At 50.9% G+C, this 22,415-nt stretch overlaps 5 protein-coding genes across 5 annotated transcripts; 2 read left to right on the forward strand and 3 right to left on the reverse strand.

The window, feature by feature from the left end:
- Positions 1–3,926: 3,926 nt before the first annotated feature.
- Positions 3,927–5,320, reverse strand: UCRPA7_3568 (putative dipeptidyl peptidase iii protein; the record flags this gene model as incomplete). Its single annotated transcript, XM_007916139.1, has 4 exons — positions 3,927–4,382; positions 4,440–4,489; positions 4,545–4,683; positions 5,099–5,320. 4 exons carry the CDS (start codon positions 5,318–5,320, stop codon positions 3,927–3,929), a joined length of 867 nt encoding a protein of 288 aa, XP_007914330.1.
- Positions 5,321–9,553: 4,233 nt separating this feature from the next.
- UCRPA7_3569 (putative glycerol dehydrogenase protein) lies at positions 9,554–10,539 on the forward strand (the record flags this gene model as incomplete). Its single annotated transcript, XM_007916073.1, has 2 exons — positions 9,554–9,588; positions 9,666–10,539. The coding sequence occupies 2 exons, from the start codon at positions 9,554–9,556 to the stop codon at positions 10,537–10,539; spliced, it is 909 nt and encodes a 302-aa protein (XP_007914264.1).
- A 1,974-nt stretch (positions 10,540–12,513) lies between these two features.
- Positions 12,514–13,747, reverse strand: UCRPA7_3570 (putative atp binding protein; the record flags this gene model as incomplete). Its single annotated transcript, XM_007916107.1, has 2 exons — positions 12,514–13,622; positions 13,675–13,747. 2 exons carry the CDS (start codon positions 13,745–13,747, stop codon positions 12,514–12,516), a joined length of 1,182 nt encoding a protein of 393 aa, XP_007914298.1.
- Positions 13,748–14,528: 781 nt separating this feature from the next.
- Positions 14,529–16,229, forward strand: UCRPA7_3571 (putative cell cycle control protein cwf19 protein; the record flags this gene model as incomplete). The annotated part of the gene is made up of 1 exon (XM_007916064.1): positions 14,529–16,229. One exon carries the CDS (start codon positions 14,529–14,531, stop codon positions 16,227–16,229), a length of 1,701 nt encoding a protein of 566 aa, XP_007914255.1.
- A 165-nt stretch (positions 16,230–16,394) lies between these two features.
- On the reverse strand, positions 16,395–22,389 carry UCRPA7_3572 (putative transcriptional corepressor of histone genes protein; the record flags this gene model as incomplete). Its single annotated transcript, XM_007916096.1, has 4 exons — positions 16,395–16,492; positions 16,553–22,175; positions 22,240–22,314; positions 22,387–22,389. The coding sequence occupies 4 exons, from the start codon at positions 22,387–22,389 to the stop codon at positions 16,395–16,397; spliced, it is 5,799 nt and encodes a 1,932-aa protein (XP_007914287.1).
- Between the last annotated feature and the right edge of the window lie 26 nt (positions 22,390–22,415).

Raw genomic sequence — 22,415 nt, forward strand, 5'->3', positions numbered from 1 at the left:
TCCATTGCCAGAACTCGACGAGAGCAACGTTGATGAAACTATCCATCATGCCTTTATGAGCACGTTGTCCCATGGGATTCGGGGAATCAGGGCATCGTAAATGAGTTACTTCTCAGCCATGGTTTCCTTGTCGATACTGTTGATGATTACGGTTATCCTGTACTTTCGCATGCCGTTATGCTAGACTATTGCGATATGGCACGTGTATTATTACTTAATCATGGGGCCACAGTTGCCAATACGATAGGCTTGTAGATGGGGATACCTCGGCTCACTGCTATCGAGCTAATGAGGTGAGCTAGGTGAGCCTCGCTACTCTGAGTTCACTCTAGGATGTTTTTACAGGGTGACCGAGGTGATCCCAGGTGACCCCTGTTTTAGCTCTTTAATACTACAAAGGTGACTAGGAGATTTGATTAATGTTTCTCTTAGATGAGTTACTAGTAGGACAAGTTAATATCGAATTCATTTTGGAACTGCTCTTCACCTTGGCCTTTTTTCGCATGTCGAGACAAGGGCTAAGTACGGGACTGTATGCAATACTTCTCCCCAGGGATGACCTCAAGGTTCATGGTCTTTTCTCTCCTAGATCCGTTGCCTGTCTTCTCGAATTATTTGGACACCATTGAGCGCCCGCCAATTTTTGAAAGCCACAGAGCCCGCGTAGAGAATAGCTAAAATCGTAACACAGATAGTGAAATGGAAGCATATCAAGACCGTGATTGCCACCCATAGATTCCACACCAACAGGATGTAGTGACTGGCAAGATTTTCCTTTTGCCCTTGTATGGTTTCAAGAAGATTGATGATCTCGGGTTCTTCAACGGGAGACTAGATTATCTGAGAAACGAATCTTATCTAGGAGCGGATTTTAGTGTTACCTCGAGGCGCTCCTCCATTTTTATTGTGTTCACTCTCTGTTGTATAGAAACGGGGGACTTATATGGAAGTAGTGACTCCCTATCAGCGCAGGGAATCACATTTCCAAAGGGAGGTGCCGTTCTTCTCCGTCGGACAGTGAAAGATTGCTCTTCAGCTGAATTGCCGTGTGCGTTGTGCTCACCAACGTCCTGATCCTCATGGGGTGGTTGAGATAATCGTTGTTGATCGCTTAGTTCATCAATAGCTTTCTCGTGGGTCTCCCCTTTGACTGACCTATCCATATACTCTGGCAAACTCTTCCCACTCGACACTGCACTCGGAGTGAGCTTGCGATCTGTTTTATTGCAGGATATACCTTTCGTTTTTTTCCACCTACTCGCTTCGATCGCATTAAGCGTATAAACAGAGAGCAATGCTACTGTCATTACTTGGCCGAACTTCCATTCCATGAGAGGCGTAATGTCAACATCACTCGGTTGCAGGTCCCAATAAACCTGTGCTTGCACCCTTTCTCAGCTAGTCTTGCTTCTTTCCGAGTAAGTCACCTGCACAGCCCCCTCCATACTTCACCAATTATTGCGCCGGACGTCGCGTCCCTTGACAAAGTGGAAGCAAAGTATTTCAGGTCAGTAAAAAGCTACAATTCGAACTTCAACGCTTTCACGAGATGGCCCCGTGCTGTATGGGTTGGGAACTGCAGCATGAAATGCGCCTATAAAACAAAATTTTAGTACCATATCAGGACCTGTTTCAACCCAAGTAAAGCCATAAGAATGCCAGGAACTATGAGGTACATACGCGGTAGCTCTCCTTGAGAATCAGTGTTCCGAAAGACCAGGAGATCTTCGGTGCCGTGGTTCTTCAGGTAATACCACTTGTGTGCCGGGTTGTAATGCAAGAGAGAGACCTCACTGATCATATCACGGCGGATCGAGTCCGTCAAAAGGATATCATTCTCGGTGTCTATAGTCTTGAAATCACAAACAGCGAGTGGCCAGTCGTCTGTCTCGTTCAATGGGCGCCATACACTGATAAATAAGTGGGGTTAGCTATATTCTGAAGATCAGATGCAGTTTCAGGAAATCGATAATCGCAGACTTGATGAGATCAAATGGCTTATTTTCCCAGGCCTCCTCTTGGCCCGGAAATGAGTATTCAAGCACGAGGCGGCTCCCGGCTTTCGAATAGTCGCAGTGCGCTGTGATTGCTGGAGAGACGTACTCCTTTTGATACCCCTTCGATCTTTGAGGGAAGTCCGCATCTCTTTTTCGGACCTGCATTGAATAGGGAGTATTAAGACACCATGACTCTTAATAGAATTAGTCCGGTAACTGACAGTGAAATCAAATGCTTCGATGCGGGAGTATCGAGGAAAATGATTATGGATAATCGTTTCTATCTCCTGCCAGTATGGCTTTCGCACCTCATCCTTGCGCTTAAAGGCACCCTGGACATCCAGATCGGGTTTTGCCTTTATGAAACAGAAACCATGCTCATCAAGGTTCCACTCGCTAGGATTATCGATACAATGTATTGTTACAGGTCGGACATCCTCCTCTCGATTTGTTGTTCGGGCTCCCTCGACATGATCAACAGGGAAATCTGTTGTGAAAGCTTTCTCATTTTCAAAGAGTGAGTTTCTTGCAATGTATCTGACCTCGGTGTCCATGGCGGTTATTCGTTTATCGCGCGTAAAATGTGTTCGGAAGAAACTGAGAGCATACTATAATCTGCCCGCATCGAGCCACAGGAGCCTTCTAATATTCTCATGGCCAGTGAGAAGCAACAAACTTATATACTGGCGTCTGCCCGGTGCTGTGCGACGTACGATCCTGTACTTCATTGTTATTGGTTTAGAAGCTAACAAATCATTGACCATGGATTGTGTCAATTCTAGCAACATACAATGGAAATGACTATGAATTAAGCTCGTTGCCGCTGTTGCCGCTTTCCCGAAGTCACTCCTGTGTTTTGTAGTACATTCTCAACAAGACAAGTCTCAACATCTTTCCTTCTACAACTGCCAAAGAGACATATTACAAAATGGTTGCTGTGGAGGGCATACAATAGACCAAGGGTGTGGTGAGGCTTGCTTCAAGATGCTGATCGGCATGCCTGGGCTGCTTGAGTGCTGCCGGTACAATTGGATTAACTACACCACATAATGCAACTAGCTATTAGGTGGTCATATTCATGAACATAATGGTATACACTCCATCATAGTAATAGCGGGGAGAGGCAGACTCAAGATAGTTAGGCATATAGATAAGAGATCACTGTTCCAGAGAACTAGAGAAGGCTGGGCAGCTAGCTCACAATCTCCTCTTTCTCCCATTATTCTTTTTTTTTTACAAAGAGACTCACAGCTACCTGGTAAATCTCGACACTGACAAGCAAAATATCCACGATGCCTTCCAAAGCTGAGCAATCCAAGCTCTTCCAGCCATAGAAGGCATAGTATTCCAAACTCAATCCGATGGGACATAATGATATCCACCAAGACACTTTCGTATAGAGGGCTGGCGATAGCAATCATAGCATGGCCATCATCCCCGAGGATGGTATTCGCTTGCACAAATTTCCAAGGGGGTTCTGGCTTAGACGCTATGATCTTTCTCCAAACCTCGAATTCACCATCAACGATGCTGAGCGACTCGTAAAAAGCTTTGCATGAAGCAACATCAGCAGTGCAGCGCCAAATATGAATGCGATGAAGCATGCGGTGAATAGACGGTTTGCCATGTGACACTATCTTGGAACGGTCAAGGCGTGCATAGAGTGTTCCTGCACCTTCATCATGTTCCACTGTCAAAAGTCCCCCGGCGTCAAGAAACAAATACTTCAAGATAGCGTATTTCGCCTATCTCTAGAGTTAGCTGGAAGCGCATTGCAGAGTGCCCAATATGCATTACATTGGCGTGGGCATCTCCCCATTTCTTTGACTCTACATTGAATCCCTGGAGGGAACGGAGACCTTCAATTGCGATGTAAAGATACATGTAATAGATCACTAGGATATATCAGCTAAATAAGAGTACCAGGAGTCACAGGAAGCACTTACGGTCATCGGTCTTAATGTCACTGTCTTCATCGTAGCCATACATAAGCAGCATGTCTTTGCGATCTCCGAGGTAGTAGGAAATAAGCATGGCTCTACACTCTTCAACAGTGCCTGCGAGTTTCCCAAATACACTGGTCCATGTCTGGTTGGGCCGATACCAGGTCTTTACAGGTTCGCCGGTAAGCGAATTGATGGGCGGATGTTCTGGATCGAAATTGTATACACCTGGTGAGGTCTCCGCTAAGAGCTTGCCCGTGCCGTGGCCATAAAGCTCATGGATCGATGTTGTGATGAAACGGAGAACATGGTTGATCTTTCTGTAACCGTCTGCTTCAGAAGGATGGACCCAGTGAATTGGACGATCGGGGTCTGCATTCGCACTCATTCGGTTCGCATAGACAATATTCTTGAAACCGTATGTCTCACGGATGTCGTTGTACTGTACACAAAGGAATGTCAGCTAAATAGATGAGCAATAGGATTACTTGGTATTCACGTTAGGCACATTGGAGGCCTCCCATACGGTACTGCAGACAAAGGCGAGCGCTATTATTCAGATTTAGCATAGTACAAAAGCAACTCCATTGTTCAATCAACTGACCATGTACGACATAGAAATCGGGGGCTTGAAACTTGTCTTTCTCGAAAGGCCCTTTGCCATCATTGACCCCATCAACAGCCCAAGGAAGCAACCGAATGAACTTTGTCGAATTGTCAACTAGAGCCGTCAACTGAGCGGTCTGGCGTGGATCAGCAATGCTGACAACACCTCTCCACTCACACCTCACGCCGTAAGGGTCTCTATACGGCTCAACGAAGCCAAAGATGCTCTCGACTCTTGAAATAAAAGTCTTTGACCCAACCCTTCATAGCCCTGCGATACGACTCTAGGCTCCCGGTAGTAAAGCTCTCGAGGTAGTCCAAGATAAATCGAGCTTCGGTGTCGTTAGCCGAGAAGCGGATGGCCTGGCGAAGATGTGTGCAAATCTTAAACATTTCCTGTGAGTGATCACCTCGCTCCAGATTGATGATTGCATCAAAAGGTTGAATCCCAGAGGCTTGTTGGCGGAGCAATGTTATGGGAACGGCGGAACCCTTTAAGTGTTGCTGTAATTCGCCGTTTGTCTGCGCGGAAGCTTGAAGAATGTTAAACACGGATTTGTTTCCATCAGTTGTCTTGTGTATACGGGTGTTCTCTGGTTCAAGATCATGGTGCTCCATGACACGAGCAATGGCGGCGATCTCGTCCATGGTGATGTCAACGTCGCCGGGGTAGTACGCTGAGCTTGTAAGTCCCAACGTGTTGGGCGTGGTAGATAACAGAGGCTTGATCACTTTCTCCAATGCTTTTGTGGCGGCCGTTGAAATGCCGGCCATTTGCGCAAGGCCTCATCCGATATCTTCGGCACGATCTTTCGGTCACCCTCGCCCTGAAGCAACATTAGTCCGTCTGCACAAGCTTTCCACCGCTTGTACAGTAACATACGCAGAAGTTATTCAATTTGGACATGAACATGCCGGCGAAATCCAGGAAACTATCCAATTCCTCGGGTAAAACGCCGAAATGCTGCGTGAATTGGGACCATTGCCCTTGGCATGCCCGGTGTAGCTCGATGATGAAGTCAAATATCCCGGTACCTTCAGGTGATGTCTGGCGGAGAATAATTCTGCTGCCATGCCAGGCAGCCTGAGAGAGACAATGGGCATACAACTTCTCGCGTGGATCGAGACCCTCAAAGAGGTCTTTGATGGAGAGTTGATACGTAGCCTGGCGGCCACGAGATAGATTTGTTGAACCCATCTACTCGCCGGTGATTCTCCCTATGCTACTGATTGTTCACGGTGTGGTGAAGCAGAGTCAGGTGAATGGTGGCAGCAAATGGTCAAGAATGGTGAGACACATGGTGATCGCCCAGCTCGACATTTACAGAACCACGCTCGGTGTTTGGTTTATCTTGGCAAGTATACGGAGGCAAAAGAAATGTTTGATGCATCCATACCGCGACTAAAAAGCGAGAAACCGTTGAACTGGGCGATGTTGGCATAGTGAGACTCCTTTGCCCCCTAGATTAAGAACCGCATAATCACTAACAGTATGTCCCTCATTTAGTGCCCTGTTCGGTCTGGCAACGATGAACTGGCGACAACGGGAATTCGATGCTGCTGAGGCACACTACATCGAAGCCCAGAACGCTTGGCTCAGAGGGGATCGGACACGTGCTCATCCTTTCTTTGCGGGGTGCCTGTATAGAACTGGAGTGTGTTGTTTGGACTAAGGCAAAGTTGATTCAGCGATGTGAGTATCCAAGCTCACTATTACGATCATTCCCTCACCATGTGTCCATCAAAGTTGTCAAATTTTGACTGAAAGTCCAGCAAATACTTTCGAGACTCAATTGAAATTACGAAGGTGCACAAGATTGACAGGCCAATTGAGTATGCGCGAGCTCTCTTTAAGCTCTCTGAAGCCCTTACCCAGGATAGTTTTGAAGACAGCCATTCAGAAGCGGTAAATTTACGAGATGAAGCCGAAACAATACTCAAGGATGTACAGCCTGATGTTGTTCACTGTGATGCTGAGGATACATATAGTAGTCTAGTACCTATTTTCTGGAGGTGAAGCAATTAGTTTTCTAGCTTGTTGCACGTACTTCAAGACAACATGAAACTGTTGAGAGCATGTATGCATGTGTAAGAGTGTGTGTGCGCATGCGTATCTGTGTCCCGGAAACGCCATCACCATCATCATACCATTCTAGGTACATATATAGGCGCTATACCCATCGAGTCAAGCTGGCACATCAACCACGAGCCCACGATGTGAGGGTTGTCCCAATGGTGAGGATTGGCTGCCAGCAAGGAGTCAGTGATATGACCTGCGCCTCCAGACATGTTCATCATATCGCGGCACGCCGTCAGAAATTTACCGTGCCTCTTCGCCTGCTCCTCGTTTCCCCGATTGTCTGTTTTCTGGCGTAACTAGCTAGTACCACGCGTCGCCCAATATTGTTTTGTGAAATCCGGGTTAGATTCTCGCGCGCAGTATGAAGAAGGCGTGTTCCATCATATGCGGAGATATGTAAGGAGAGTCGTGCAACGTTGCAACGTTGCAAGTCCTCCTTCGAATAGCCGAGATACCGATTTAGGGACCCCATCGTGGGTTTTCTCCCCGTAATACTCCCTGAGCTCATCCTTGGACCGCTTATCATAGCGAAATCGCAGGGAGTTAGATGGGTCGAAGTGGTACAGGCTTAGCTATGTTTCCTCGCCTTCCCAAGCCGAGATGTTTTTCTCATGTTCCGTCCATGCTGTTCTGGAGTTCTCCTCATTGAATCCGGAGCTCTTCGTCAACCATTTGAGGGCACGGTACACGTAGAGAACGATTGTTGCAACCATACAGACTTCGCGATTTGGGCCTAAAGAATCATGAAGGTTGGAGGTCTGATTTTGGCGAACTTGTGGTAGTGAAGGAGGATCACCTAAAATCGAGCTCGCAGCTGGTTGCGTAATCACTGTTGTACCGGTATTAAGTGTGCAGATAGTTGCTCGGCCGTGACAATACGGAACTATCGCCTCCTATGGTGTCCGCCTGTACCTCGAGATGAATTTAACAATTTATATGTATTATACCAACCTTTCCCTAGTTAATAGCTATGCTATGGTAGTCAATGCAACTGAGATGGTGTCAGAATTTATCAGCATTGCTGTGAAACATCGCGGTCCCCTCTGGCAGCGTAGTGTCTGCTGCAGACCCGTAGCTTTTTCCCCGACGTAGCTGGTTGTATGTATGTATATATGTGTAATATAGCTATGGGATGAGTTTATTACTGAACTTATGTGCTGGCTAGATGAAGTTTGAATGGGGCTAGATCTCGGGTTTCGCAGGATGTGGGATGGCGTCGGAATCGAGGCGTGTGTTGCGAGGATGCTTGTGGCTCATCAGGACGCCCCGGAACAATCAAAACTTGACAAGCCGGATCAGAGCTTCAGCCCCAGTGGCCATCCTGCCACAGCTCCTTCCGATATTCCTCGGTGAGACGCTCGTCCTCGCCATAGACCTCCTGCCAGCCGACGAAGCCTCGGTCGAGAACATACACGGTCTGCTCGGGGCTGCTGCTATTGTCGCTTCTGAACTTGTCATAGGTAGCATGAATTCTGCGATACCTCATTTTTGCACCATCTGACTCATTGAGCCTCGTTGACACATCTTGTAGATATGCGTAACATATTGTTGAGCTCTGATACCAGTGATACATGGAATTTATGGCTTCAGATAGTTCGGCACTGCTTGTTTTGTCGATACAGCATGTATCGATCCACACCCATTCAAAGCCATCCTCGGCTGCTTTACGACAGCATCCAGCTATCTTGGCGGAACCTTTTTTTGATTTCGCAGTTTCATTTTCGATATCTTTCAAACTCACCTCCTCGTCTTCCCATGTATGGCTGAGAATCACATAGGGTGGATGGTTTGAGCCAACAAACTCTTTGACCTTGTGTGTCGTGGTGTTGAGCAATCTCATAGCTGTGATTTCCCTAGCCTGGTAGTGATGCTCATAGGTACTAATAGTAGCCGCGACTAGATAGCAGTACTTCATAAATATGATGATAGAAAGTTGTTGAGGAGAGATATTGGGACCTTTACCTGAGCGAGGCTGCAGGTGAGGGACTTTAAGCCACCACAACCCCACTTCTATACATTTGCTAGAGTGATGAATTGCAAAGGCCTATTGCCAATCTATTGATCACTTTACAATATGGCACAGACAACCTCAACTTATTACTATGGTCATCATATATGTATGAGACACAAGGGATGGAGCTTTGAGCTTGAAGCTGCAAGCGGTGAGTCTTACAAATGAGATGCTGTCGAAGACTCTTCTCAGCATGTTTCACTGGCACTTTGTGATTAACTACTAAAGAGTTGGAAGGAACGAGTTCTGAAACATAATTTGCATCGTCTTTAATGAGTAGAGTCTGATTCTAATCAATGAACTCGGATTGTCCATAAAAACTACTCAAGGGTTTCCACATCTAGAGCCGGGCGGCAACTCCACTCAACGGTGAGATCAACATTGTAAACGGACCGAGTCCCCCGGTGGGTGGGCATGACTAATGGGGCGAGTCGCGGCCGCTATCTCAGAGCTAACTTAACCCGCCCTCCTGGGACTCGAGCAACAGCTGCGTGCTCGGAGATTAGGTTGCAGCAAGCAAGCAAGCAGCGAGAAGAATCTTCACCTGGTGTTGACGCCATGGACAGCTGTAGCCCCACGCCACAGCCGCTGTAATTGGAGCGCATTTGCATCTCTGGACCGCACGGCTGGCCCCACGTCATCGCGCCTTTGGCGCAGAAAGAGGCAAGTCTAACAGTCTGTACGTCCCGCCGGACCAATGTGCCCCTCCCAAGGCTGCGTAGCTGACATTTCGGGCGGGTTGGCTGGCTGGGGGGAGGTGGGAACTTGGGAAGGACAGAGACGGCATAACCTGCGGGGTTCTGGATTAATAAATATCTTGACTCTCGCTGTTCCCTAGACGTTTTCTGTCTATTACTGTCTATCATATCTCTGTCACTAGTCTGAAGTGTCTAATCTTGTCATAACATCAAATTGAATGCAGAGAATCATGGCTTCCGTTCAGAACACAGCGTAAGTCCACGCCGCAACAGCAGCCCCGCAGCACTTAAGACTCTCAAGCATTGCAAAGACAGCTAACACTTCGATAGCAAGAAGTTCACCCTCAACACGGGTGCCCAGATCCCCGCCGTTGGATTGGGAACATGGCAGAGCAAGCCGAAGGAGGTGCAGCATGCCGTCGAGGCTGCCCTCGCCCGTGGTTATCGCCACATTGACACTGCTTTCGCGTACGGCAACGAGAAGGAGGTCGGCGACGGCATCAAGGCATCTGGCGTGCCCCGGGAGGAGATCTGGCTGACCACCAAGCTGGACAACCCCTGGCACAAGCGAGTCACCGAGGGTTTCGAGGCGAGCTTGAAGAACCTCCAGACCGACTACCTCGACCTCTACCTCATGCACTGGCCGTCGAGCAGCGACCCCGCTGATCTGAAGAAGCACTACCCGGACTGGGACTTTGTCGACACATGGCGCGAGATGCAGAAGCTGCTGGACACGGGCAAGGTGCGCAACATCGGCGTCAGCAACTTTGGCATCAAGAACATGGAGAAGCTGCTCAGCGCCGAGAGCACCAAGGTCGTCCCTGCTGTCAACCAGATCGAGCTGCACCCCGCCAACCCATCGCCCAAGCTCCTTGACTATCTTGCCGAGAAGGGCATCCACGCATCCGCGTACTCGCCGCTCGGCAGCACCGATTCCCCCCTATACACCAACGACACAATTCTGTCAATTGCCAAGGCTAAGGGCAAGACGCCGCAACAAGTCCTGCTCGTCTGGGGACTGCAGCGAGGCGTCAGCGTGCTGCCCAAGTCTGTTACCAAGGAGCGCATCGATGCGAACTTTGAGCTCGACGGCTGGAGCCTGACGGACGAGGAGATGACCCAGCTGAGCAGCATCAAGGACCGGTTCAAGGTCTGCGGTGATGCTTGGCTGCCAGTCAAGGTGTTCTTCGGCGATGACGAGTAAAATGGAAACAGCTCTGGTAGCTATATATACGTTAGATCACATGTAGAACTATACGAAGCTGGAAGTAATGCTCACCTTGATCAATTGCGCCAGTATGACAACTTTCCTGACGGGGTATCTTATGTCTATCACTCCTTCTATCTCATCATAGCTTAGCCTTGGTATCCCGCCGTTGATCCTCCTCCAGGACCTGAGCAACAGCTCCCCGGACATGCTCTGCCAATTCCTCGGCATCTCCATCATCCAAGTCTTCCCTTTGGCCTCTCCCGAACATGGTGAATTTCTCGCTCCATCTTCCTTGCGCGCGAATCTCTGGTCTGGGTATAATGTGGAAGTGCATGTGCGGCACTACCTGTGCAGCAGCAGCACCATTGTTCTGCACGACGTTCCAATCGACCACCCCAGTGGCCCTGCTCAGGGCAGCCGACAAGATGCGCAGATAGTATCCGAGCTCGGAAGACTCGCGTGCGGTCGCTTCGGTCAGTTTTGGCGCATGGCGGCGAGGGCAGAGGAGGAGGTGGCCTCTGCTCAATGGCTGGATATCGAGGAACGCGACGAGCAGCGGCGTAGATAGAATGACGTAGGTCGCGGGATCGGGCTCGGTCCGCGCTGGCGAGATGCTCGGAGAGGATTGCGCAGGGGGGTTTAGAGGGTTGAAGGGCTCATATCGCTGGGCGATGCGACAGAAGGGACATGCATCGTCGCTGGGTGCGGCGGCCGGGTCGAATGCTGAGGTCGGCGTGGGCGGGAGAGATGAGTTGTAGCTGCTGGGCGCCATCTCTCCCGGGCCCGTGAGGGTCGCTTGTCGCCGGCAGAGGTTCGATTACGGTCAGCTTAAGCTCTAAGCTGTCAGCCGCAATGCAGCCGATCCTCGATGTTACTGCCGGAAGATACGGCACTTTTGGCCCGTCAGCAGCTTGTCTCCTGTATTCCGTGACGCGGGATGCGACTCGTCGATAAATTGCCGTACTTGAGGATAAGCACTCTGGCAATTGGTTAGCTCGGTTGGCTCGCACTCAGGCCCAGCTTCAACTGCTTGGGGCGGGTGCCTCCAAAGCATGTGATTACATAATTCTGCCGGACTATTTCACACCGCCCGCCGCTTTTCTTTCTCGCCGCTTTCAAGTGGTCATCCCGCCTCTGTCACTTTGAATGCTTCCTTTCAAGCCATACGACAACTACTCGGTCTTCGCCGTCCTGCAAGCGTAATCTCTCAGTCAATCCCAAGAGATCACTTAAGAAACCATAAAAATGTCTCGCGAGGCTTACCAGGTTCCAACTGGCCAGGGCTCCGGAATCTCAGGCAGCGCCCAGAAATACGGCGGCCGTGAGTTTCGCGATGAGTCCGGCCCGATAATGCAGTACCTCTGCGGTGACTGCGGCGATCGCCAGTCTCTGCAAAAGGCGGATCCCATTCGGTGCAAGAACTGTGGTAACCGTGTCTTGTACAAGGAGCGAACGAAGAGGTGAGCCCACTCCGGTGGAACTTTGGCCGGATTTGCGTGCCTGGATCCCTGCCTATTCGGCGGCACTTCAGCATATGGTCAAAAAGCTTGAGTGGGAGATGAATCTAACGCTTTGATAGAATGGTTCAATTTGAGGCAAGATGACGAGACCACCCGACGGTAGACAACACACGATAGGAGGTCGTTCGGTCAGGACTGAATCTCTAGATGGACGGAACAAGTGAGGCATTACCACTCGACGGCCTAAGAGAAGAGCTTCGTGGCGATGTCGGAGAAGGAAGTCGAAGACCGAACGGAGGAGCCTGGAATAGACAGCCTCTCGTGGAGAATGAGCATTTGATGGTGTTTGGCGCAACTAGGCAGGCTTCTTTTGCACGAGGTTTTGATAGAATCTATATCTTAAATGGTATCACTGGCCGGAACTCCTCAAAATGCTAACCTATGCCACAATCTACCTTTGTCCAAAGCCATCTCCGATTCAAAACGCCAGCATAGCCATGTAACACCATCACCTCTGCGAGTGTAGGTATTTTGCAAAGCTTGCATCTGCCCCCAGCGATTCATCATCGCCCCTGAGCGCAGCCTCGTAGCGTGACTGCAGACCCTCCTGATCGTTCTCGTCATCGTCGGCTTCGTCGTCGCTATCGCCGTCGCTGACGACATCCATATCATCGTCGTCGTCTTCACCAGGGGCCTTCTCCTTTTCTGCGCTCCCACCAACGGACATGCCCTTCATCATCTTCTGGAGCTCCTTCTCGCGGGTCTTCTTCTTCGCCTCGTCGCGCTCCTTCCGCTTCTTCTCCAGCTCTGGCTGGTAGTCCCGCCGGAACTCCTCTGCCTTCTCCTGTACCGCCTGGAAGAATTCGTCGACGCCCTGCCCTGTCATGCTGCTGACGCCGACCACGCTGAGGTGCGCGTAGAACTCCTCCAGCATCAGGCTCATGCTGTTCAGCAAGCTGCCCATGTAGCCGCTGCCGCTGCCCATGCCGTCGCCACCCTCGGCACCGCCAAAGGCGTTGTTCATCTCGTCTTCCTGGAGCGCATTCTGGAATGCATCGTAGTCTGTCATCCACTCCTTGGCGAACGATGCGTCCTTGATGTCTGTCTTGTTGAAGACCAAGATCATGGGCAGCTTGGTCTTGTATAGGATACTGCAAGCGTAGAGCATGTTGCTCATGAACGTCGAGGTAGAGGCTGTTCGTGGGGTGTCGATGATGTATGCAATCACTGTCGGGAAGGAGGATGCGAGAGACTCGAGGAGGATAGTGCCGGACGCCGACCAGACAAACACTTCAATTTGACCGGGCGTGTCGATGAGAATGTTCTTGACTGGCTTTTTGTTTGGATTCTCAGGTTCGGGTGCGGTGCGCTTCTCGAGCAGGTTCAATACCTGGTCGATCTTGGTCGCGAAAAGATTTAGAGATGTCAAGATGCCGCCGTTTGGACCAAGGTTGTACTGCTTCATGACCTCTTTATAGTTGACCGAGTCGCGGATATCAATATTGCTGTCGAAGGGCACATTGAGGACAGCCGGGTCGAGGTTGATCACGTATGGCGGCTCTTTCTGCGCATGGAGATGGGCATTGATTCGCTGCATGAAAGTCGTCTTGCCGGAGCCTAGAGGCTGTCAATATCCTCACTGCTCACTTGAGAGGCACTCGAAACTGACCTGCCATCCCTACACAGACAACGGCAACAGGCTGAGAAGCCTCGCCCGAGGTAGAAGTCGTTGCGTCCGCCATGCTGATGAGACGGTAATTGCGGTCGCTCCGGATACTCGTTTGTAAGATCGAAGAAAAGTTTCAGTGGATGGCGGGGCTGGAAAGATGGTGTTGCCCCGCGAAAAGCCAAGCTCTCCCAGTCCCGCTGCAGGGGTGCTGGCAGGCAAGGCTTAGTCGCATTTTTTCGCCCTGCTCGCATGAGCTATCTGCTCTGACGCTCTAACATCACGTCACCTCGCAGCATCAGAAGGTTGCTGTTCTAGCCATACAACAGCTCACTTCTCCACCTTTGCCTCTTCTACAGCCTTGCGAAGAATCGAGGATCTGTATGAGCTGATTGTTCAGCATGGACGGCCTCGACGACTTCGAAAAGCAGCTTGCTGCTGAGAAGGCAGAGCGAGAGCGCGAGGAACACGGTCGGGAGGACAGAAAAGAAAGGAAGCACCGACATCACCACCACCGGCGTGACAGATCGACCGAACGGGGCGAAAAAGATCCCCATGGGGATAGACCCCGCGATAGAGATCGGGACAGAGAGAGGCACAGGCACCGCCATTCCCGGGACGACGAGGCAGACGAGGATGGCCACAGACACAAGCGATCAAGAAGAGACGACGAAGAGAGGTCGAGTCGCAGGCATGAACACAGACACCGAGACCGCAGCCGTGATAGGAAAAGCTCACAAGAGGGCGGTTCTGAAGAGCCTGCATTCATAAAATCTCACGACCCCAAGGAAGATCTCCCACTGCCTGATGAGGAACAACCCTCAAACGAAGCAAAGCCTCTTGCCAGAGATTCATGGATGACCGCCCCTTCTGCTCTCGACATTGATTACATACACAGAGGAGCCAAGAAGGCAAAGCCACCTCCGCCCAAACAAGAGCCTGAGCGCATCATTCACAGTAGGGAGCTTAACTCGAGCCTACGCGATCTAAATCAGGGCAAAACATTGGACGACCTGGAGGTTTCACAGCCTGACGTGGACTACAGGTTCGGAGATGAAGGCTCAAAGTGGAGGATGACCAAGTTGAATGCTGTTTATAATACCGCGGAGCAGACGGGACGACCTGTGGACGAAGTCGCCGAGGAGAGATTCGGCAGTCTTCGTGAGTTTGATGATGCGAGGGAAGAGAAAATTGAGGTTGATAGGCGGGCAACTTATGGAGAAGGCTATGTGGGCAAAGAAAAGCCCTCAGGAGACTTATACCGCGAGCGTATGGAGAAGAGAAGACCACCACCGAGAGAGGAAGCCGCCGCTGTTACGGTTGATGAGCCTGAGCAAGGTGTTTTGTTGGAGGACACTGCCCCAACCCTCGACCAAACAGCACTGAATCGGATGCGCGCACAGCTCATGAAGGCGAAGTTTCGCAAAGCTCCGGACGTGGAAAAGCTGGAAGCTGAGTACAACAAGGCCCTGGCAAACTTCAACTCCGGCGTGAGTACCGATCGAGCTGTTGTTTTGGACGCCATGCATAATCGGATGCTGGCTGGCCCTCGAGGGGAAGTAAAGGAGATTGTCACAAAGCGAGGCCGCGAGCGCGGGCTCGTGGAGCAGAACGAGGACATGAGTGTCGAGGATATGCTGCGTGAGGAGCGCAGAACCCGCGGTCAGGCTGGAGGTGAGGGCATGCGCTTGGCCGAGCGTATTGCCAAAGACGCAAAATTCGACGATGACCTGGAGTACTTGGACGAAAATGCTGAAAAGCTTGCGAAGCGAGTGCATAAGTCTGAAACCAGTTTAAAGAACGCAACGGTCGCTGAATTCCAGAAGATGAACAAGATCCTGGATACCTGTCCGTTGTGCCACCACGAAGATCGGAATCCTCCTCAAAATCTTCCAATTGCACCAATCATCTCTCTTTCACCGAGGGTCTTCCTTACCATCCCCACGGAGCCAGAGCTTACAGGTGCTGAGGGTGGAGCGGTCATAGTTCCGGTCACTCACAGAACTAATCTGCTCGAGTGCGATGACGACGAGTGGGAGGAGATGCGCAATTTCATGAAGTCACTTACGCGCCTATATCATGATCAGGGACGTGAGGTCATCTTCTATGAGAATGCCGCAGCACCACACCGTCGTCTCCATGCAGCCCTCATCGCGGTCCCTATACCCTATGACCTGGGAGACACCGCCCCTGCCTTCTTCAGAGAAGCGATGCTGTCCGCTGATGATGAGTGGACTCAACACAAGAAAATCATTGACACTGGCAAGCGTGCACGCGAAGGCCTGGGAAAGCTCGCCTTCCGAAGGAGCATCGCGAAGGAGATGCCTTACTTCCACGCGTGGTTCACACTGGATGGTGGTTTGGGACACATTGTAGAAGATGCATCACGATGGCCACGGGGTGATCTGTTTGCTAGGGAGATTATCGGAGGTATGCTGGATGCAGAGCCGGATGTTATCAAGCGTCAGGGGCGGTGGAGTCGTAATGACCCCCGAGTAGATAGTTTCAAGAAAAAATGGCGGAAATTTGACTGGACGAGAGTACTTACTGAAGGATAGGAGACGGTCTCGACTGTTAAGATCAGTCCCCCGCGGCCAATAGTCACGATTCTCACGGTGTGATAGATGATTAATACCACTATAATAAACCGTCCCCTTGATTAGGGTTATTGCTTCGCAGCTATATCAAAACCTCTGTCTATGTTATACAATATATGTAATACATCAATTGCTCTCTTCAATCTCCTCGCCATCCTCATCCTGCGCTTCACCTTCGCCTTCACCTTCGTCCTCATCCTCGCCTTCTTCAATATCCTCATCGGCTGGAGGTGAGCTTATTTCGTCGTCCGCCGAGCTTTCATCGGCGTCGCTATCATGATTACCTGATACGTTTCCAGCTTCCACGCTTCGCCTCAGGTTGGGAAACATAGTAGGCATAGGAATGTCCTGATCGTCGTCGAAGTCAGAGGGCACGTCGCTAAGATCGCTCTCATCATCGGCATCGTCGTGAACTGTGCCAGGCGGGCTGGACGCCCGACTGGAAGCCTTGTCCTCCTCCTCACCGTCCTGCTCCTCGGCGCCATCACCATCGCCATCACCACCGTCATCCTTCATCTCGGTGTCCTCATCCGCATCGCTGTCGCCACTGTGCTCCTCAGGCGCAGGCGTGGTGGCACCGTTCTTGCCGCTGCTCGTGCTTCCCATGCGAGACTTCCGTCCCGAGGAGGCAGCGCTGACTGCGGACTTGGGTGGTGGCTCCGTGGCACGCAGGGCTGCTTGCTCGGCCTTGCGCAGGATATCTGCTCGACGAACGCCGACGACTCTGCGTTTGGCAACGGCGTGATCGCCTGTGTTGGACAGCTGCTTCTCCATCTTCTCTCCCTGACCTGGCTCAGGCGAGGGCCGCATCAAGGAACCGAGTTTCATTGACTCATCGCCATCCTTATCGGTAGGCTTGAGCAGACCATTTGTGGAGGCGGGTGCATCTGTCATCTCGCCATCGCCATCCTTAGGTTTCTCCCGCTCACGCTCTTCAACGATCGTTGCCGGATCTGGACCGGGTAATTCTGAAGCGATGTCTAGGTACAGAATTGAGTAGGAGTCATTTGTCAGGTCATCAATTGCCCCTGCCCTCGTCAAGCCGCCATTGAGCTTCTTCAGCTCGATCGCGTCCTTCAAAGCATTGAGTGCATGATGATCCCTCTCACGCTCGCCAACCCAGCCAGCGATCCGCTCGGCTAGAATCTCAAACTCTTCAGGTGACATACTCTTAAATACGTCTTCCTCGACAGGCGGGATTTGGTAGGTTTGCCGTAGGAGGCGTACGTATTGTTGAACACATGTAGCCCACAACTCGGCGAAGTGGTAGAAGTCAGCTCCTTTCTTTCGTATACGTCGGAGCATAGCCTCTAGATTCACCCGGTCTTTAAGGACAACCAAGAGACTGACCATGAAGCGGACATACTGCTCGGTATAGACGTGATGTCGACCGGGACGCTCCGCATCACATTTCCACACGTTCATCACCATGGTCTTTGTGAACATTGATTCGCGGAGAACACTGAACGCCGCTTTGGCTTGGAAGTAATTGTCGGCTGAAGTGTCCTCTGGATCAAACAGGATGCGAGCATGTCGCATGATGATGCGGTGTTGCCAGTTAGACTTGTCTTTGTCACGGAGATGCCGCAGATTCTGTATCACCAGTCCTTCCCAACCATCGGCTTCGCTGACATTGATGTCCTCGTTGGGTTGGACAGCATACGGTTGTTTTGATAGGATATCAGCTGCATCTTGTGGCGACAAGTCTCCTCGCGATACAAGTTTATACAGGACTGCCACCATCTTGTAATGTGGCTCGAGTATGGGATCTTGGCCGTGGCGGGGCTTGGGAAGAAGTGATACAATGTGGATTGACTTCTCAAGGGCTGCGATGACCGCCTCCATCGAAGGTCTTGTTTCTCGATCCTTGACATCAAGTGTTTCAAGAGGTTTCTGGTACATCTTCCATAGGCACTTGGCGAGCATATAGGGGTTCTTCCAGTCCTTTGGCCGCCCAGCCATTGCCCGCTTGAACAGTCGGGCGGCGAATTTCCAGACTTTGTAATCGCTCATCTCCTCGTGAAGGATTTTCTTGTATGTACCAACGCCATGGTTCTCGATGAAGAATCGCTCTTGATCGGCATGCCGGAACGGCTCCATGGCGAAAGGCTCTCGACTGGACGCATAGAGCCTCATAGCAAACTTCAGATGCAGTTCGTTCAAAGCGTCCGCGTCTTCGTCCGTTTCTGGTTCCCAAGAGTGCGAGTTTGACAGTGCAAGAGTGTAACAGTGGATTGAGTTCCGCTGAAATTTAACCAGCTCTCCTCGATCTTTGTTCATTTTGTCTGCAGTCCATAGTACAGCTTCGTCTAGCTCATAGTCGAAACACTCGGCCAAGCGGAACCAGGCGTCCCAACGATCAGGGGTAAACTGCAATTGTAGTCGTAAGAACGTCGCACCAATCCTCAGGTCGTCGGTAGCGCCTGGGGTTTGTCGTCTATTGAGATCTACGCCTTTGAACTTGGTGAGTGCGATCATGCCCAGAAGGAAGAACCACCCATGTTCTGCCAAAGCACTCTCCGGAGTGTGCACAGTCACCGCATCTAAAGTGACGTTTCCAGACAGGGCTTGGTATAGCCTTAGTGGATGAATGGGCTTCTTGAGGTATTCGGTGAAGTTGCGGAGGTTGTGGATCATTTGTGCTGTGGACTTCGTCTGGCCGATAGCCTGTTGCATATGCTCGATGGTGTTCTTGAGATCTGATTTTAGAAGATCCTTCATCGGCATACGATTTGCTAGGACGGTGACCTTGTCCACAAGTTGCATGGCAGCGCGCTTCTCAAGTTTCTCAGTTGGACATCCATGATCCTGGATTTCCCATACGCCGACTCCCAATTTCAATCCGTGGAGGTCATACAGAACCTGACCGAGATAGTCCTCCCAATTTTCGATGTTCTTCTGTTTCAGCAGCTCGATACGCATCATTCTCAAGAATATCTTGTTTGATGCCTTGCAGGCCTTTCTCAGGCCCAGTACTTGGTGCACAGCATTAAGATATTCAGCAAGATCGTTGTCTGGCGTCTTGAAAATCGTCTGATTCTGATGGATGCCGACCTTCAACATCGTGTACTGCAACGACCAAGTCCTGACCTGCATCTCCCGTAGCTTTTGCACAAGTTGCTGATACGTTGAGCTGTTGGAGGGAGACTGACAAATACCAAAGCGAACTTCGTCTTCAAACATGGCGGCAATATGGAGCAAGCAATTATGTTTGGCGAGTGCGGCAGAGGTCGATCGAATATGTTCTTCATCAATGATGTCAAATGCACTATTGTCATTGAGGGCCAGGGAAAGCGCGGAGACCATCAGGTCATCAATTGACTTGATCAACTTCAGCAGTAGTGTCTTTCGAGCTTCTTGAGGAGCTGTCTTATAGGTGTCATGATCGAGATCGGCAACCACCATTTCGATGCTCTTCAAGAGGCACGAGAATTGCTTTGTCGTATATTTGATCGCGCCATAAGCATCACTGAGTCGCGACCACAGGAAAAGCCGGAGATCTGTACTGCTGTTGAGTAGGAACTTCCACAAGTCTCGAAGTCCCTGATTGGCAACTTCTGCTATGGGTACTTTTGTTGTCTTTGAGGCACTATCGCCCTTGTCGCCGTTGACTTCTTTAGCTTTGCTAATAGTCACAAATACAGAGTCAGGATTGAGGACCGGTTCCAAAGTATCAATAACGGACACCGGGTCTGTCATCTCCTCTTGGAATAGGGTTAGGAAGAAATCCATGGTCGTCATCTTCGAAATCTCTCTGTCCGCTGCTGCTGGTGATATTTCTGGTATGACGGCATTGTTCGGTAGATATATGTCGACACTGCCGACGTTTGCGAGGAAATCGCGAAGGCTTGTCCAGCACCTGAGGATATGATCTGCATCGACTTCTTGGGAGAGGGTTGTGGAGAACACACAGGCCCAGAGAAAACGAAGGGACAGGCTCTCATCCGCCTTATCGCCCTGTCTCGATCGACTGAGCTCTGATGCAAGATCTAGCCAACGGCCCAGCCGTCCCTTGGTCTCCACCCTGATCGCATAATCAACGACGCTATTCGGGTTTGTTATACGCTCATAGACATCTAGATAGAGCTCGAAAAGCATTTGTATCATGCAGTCAAGCTCCGATAGAAGATTCTCATCTTTCTGTGACCGGTGAAGTCGATCTAGTTCGAAATTCGTTCGCTCATATATGGCCTCGTCAAATCGACTGATGACCTGGACAACCGCGGTCTTCATATGATCTGACCATTTCTTGGACTCGTAATCTTTAGAGATACTGCGTACCCACTCGAAAGCAGCATCTTGTGCTGTCGACCAGGCAGAGTTGAGCTTCTTTACAAAAGCATGCAAACCACTTCGTTCATCGAAAGTAGGCGTATCCGAGGCATGCTGAGAGCCTGATTTTGTGTGCTCCAGAAACGCATTAAGCCCTAGAGCAGGAGGCTCTTTCTTGTTGAGGAGAATCTTTGCGTTGCCCTCGTCGTATGAGGCAAGAGTATCACGCAGGTCAATAGATGGCTGATCGGTGACTTTTGAGGTCCGTTCTTCTGCAGCGCAAGAGTCGATGATCTCGCCTATTTTCGCAACAGTGGCTTTATCGGTTACGCCCAAGTTCTCCAGGATGTTCTTTGTGAGCTGAAACAGGTTCTGATCCGCTCCTTGATACGGCTGCAGCTGGTTTGCACGGAGAGTCGTCTCATCGACAACCTCCTCGACTGTTGCAGTGTCTCGGCGTCTGGTACGCTTGCTTCTCTTCGTGTCGCCACCTTCCTCGTCACCTCCATCCTGCAAGCCCGCGACTGATACGGAGCGCTTTCGTGAAGGAATTGACACACTTCTACGCGGGTTTTCCGGCGCAGGGGCATCAGCTGCCGCCTTGGTGTCTTTCGATGCCACCTTGATGTCCTTTGGCTGTTCAGGGACTTCTACTGGAGAAGCCACAGCGACTTCGTCGGTCGATTTTGCAGTGTCGTCCGCTGCTTGCAGTTGCTTGTCGATCTCCATTTGCACCAAATCCTCGTCCTCGTCCATTGACTCGGGAAGCTGAATGTCGAGAGCTTGTCCGAGAAAGCCTTGCTCGTTGATGAACTGCACTAGAGCCATGCCAAGGTCCGCCCACGACATATTAGGTACATCAATGACCACTTTTGCGAGACTCCGGTCCATATATGGCGGTTTTGGAATGGCAAGCTCAGTAGTCGGATTCGGCAAGAAAGGGGCAGGATCGAGAAATCGCTTGAGTAGCGATGGGAGCTCTCGGCGAACATAGGGGCCCATGATGGGATGGGACAGAGCCATATTGTCGGATAACACCTCTAGTTGGCTTTTTAGCTGTTCTCCAGCGAAGCCTTCTGCCAGAGATGGAGGCTCGACATCAACGATTACTGGGTCGTCGTCTAGCTCTATGGCTGACTCTAGACAATATCGACTTGCGCGCACGCTCTTCAGGAACGCAGCCGTTCTCGCAGTCCTCCTCCAGAGCTCGGCGTCTGACGGATCGCGATCTAGCGCAGCAGTGAAGTCGTACAGCGCCTTTCCCGCATCCTCGCGAACCTCTGGTGACTCGAAGACCTCGTCGGCCGACGGTCCTGCCGTGCGCGCCTTGTGCCTGATGCGATCGAGAATGAACTGTCCATGGTTCTTGTAGGAGAGGTAGAATGCCTGGGGCAAACTACTGCCGGTGCCGTCGGGATCTGTGCCAGTAACATCGAGCCCGGTGGGAAACGACAGTTCTAGGGCAAAAGGGTCTTGCTGTCGTTCGGAGCGCTCATATTCGGTGACGGCCTCGGGGTACTTGAAGATTTCGGATCTGAAGAGGGCATCATAGGCATCGGACGCTTCGTTGAAGAATCGAGGGCCTTGAGCGTGGAGCTTCAAGGCGTTCTGGAAGAGCTTGAGGGCATCGTCGACCTGGCCAAAGCATTAACATATAATCGCCTATGGGACGCAGAAGGGGCTCAAAAGGGGACCATACCTGAAGCTCTTTGGTGGTGTCGACTTCCTCATCGATACTCTCCTCGGGCTCGAGGTTGATGGCGGCGAACGCAGGCTATAGAAGGACACTTCTGTCAGTATTGAATCCCTCCAGTTTGACTATCGCGGCCGGAGGAGATCTATTCACCATCTTGGGAGCATCTAACGCTGAATGCT

This window comes from Phaeoacremonium minimum, assembly GCF_000392275.1.
Source record: "Phaeoacremonium minimum UCRPA7 unplaced genomic scaffold PA7_03_scaffold_288, whole genome shotgun sequence".
In the NCBI taxonomy this organism is placed as follows: Eukaryota; Fungi; Ascomycota; class Sordariomycetes; order Togniniales; family Togniniaceae; genus Phaeoacremonium; species Phaeoacremonium minimum.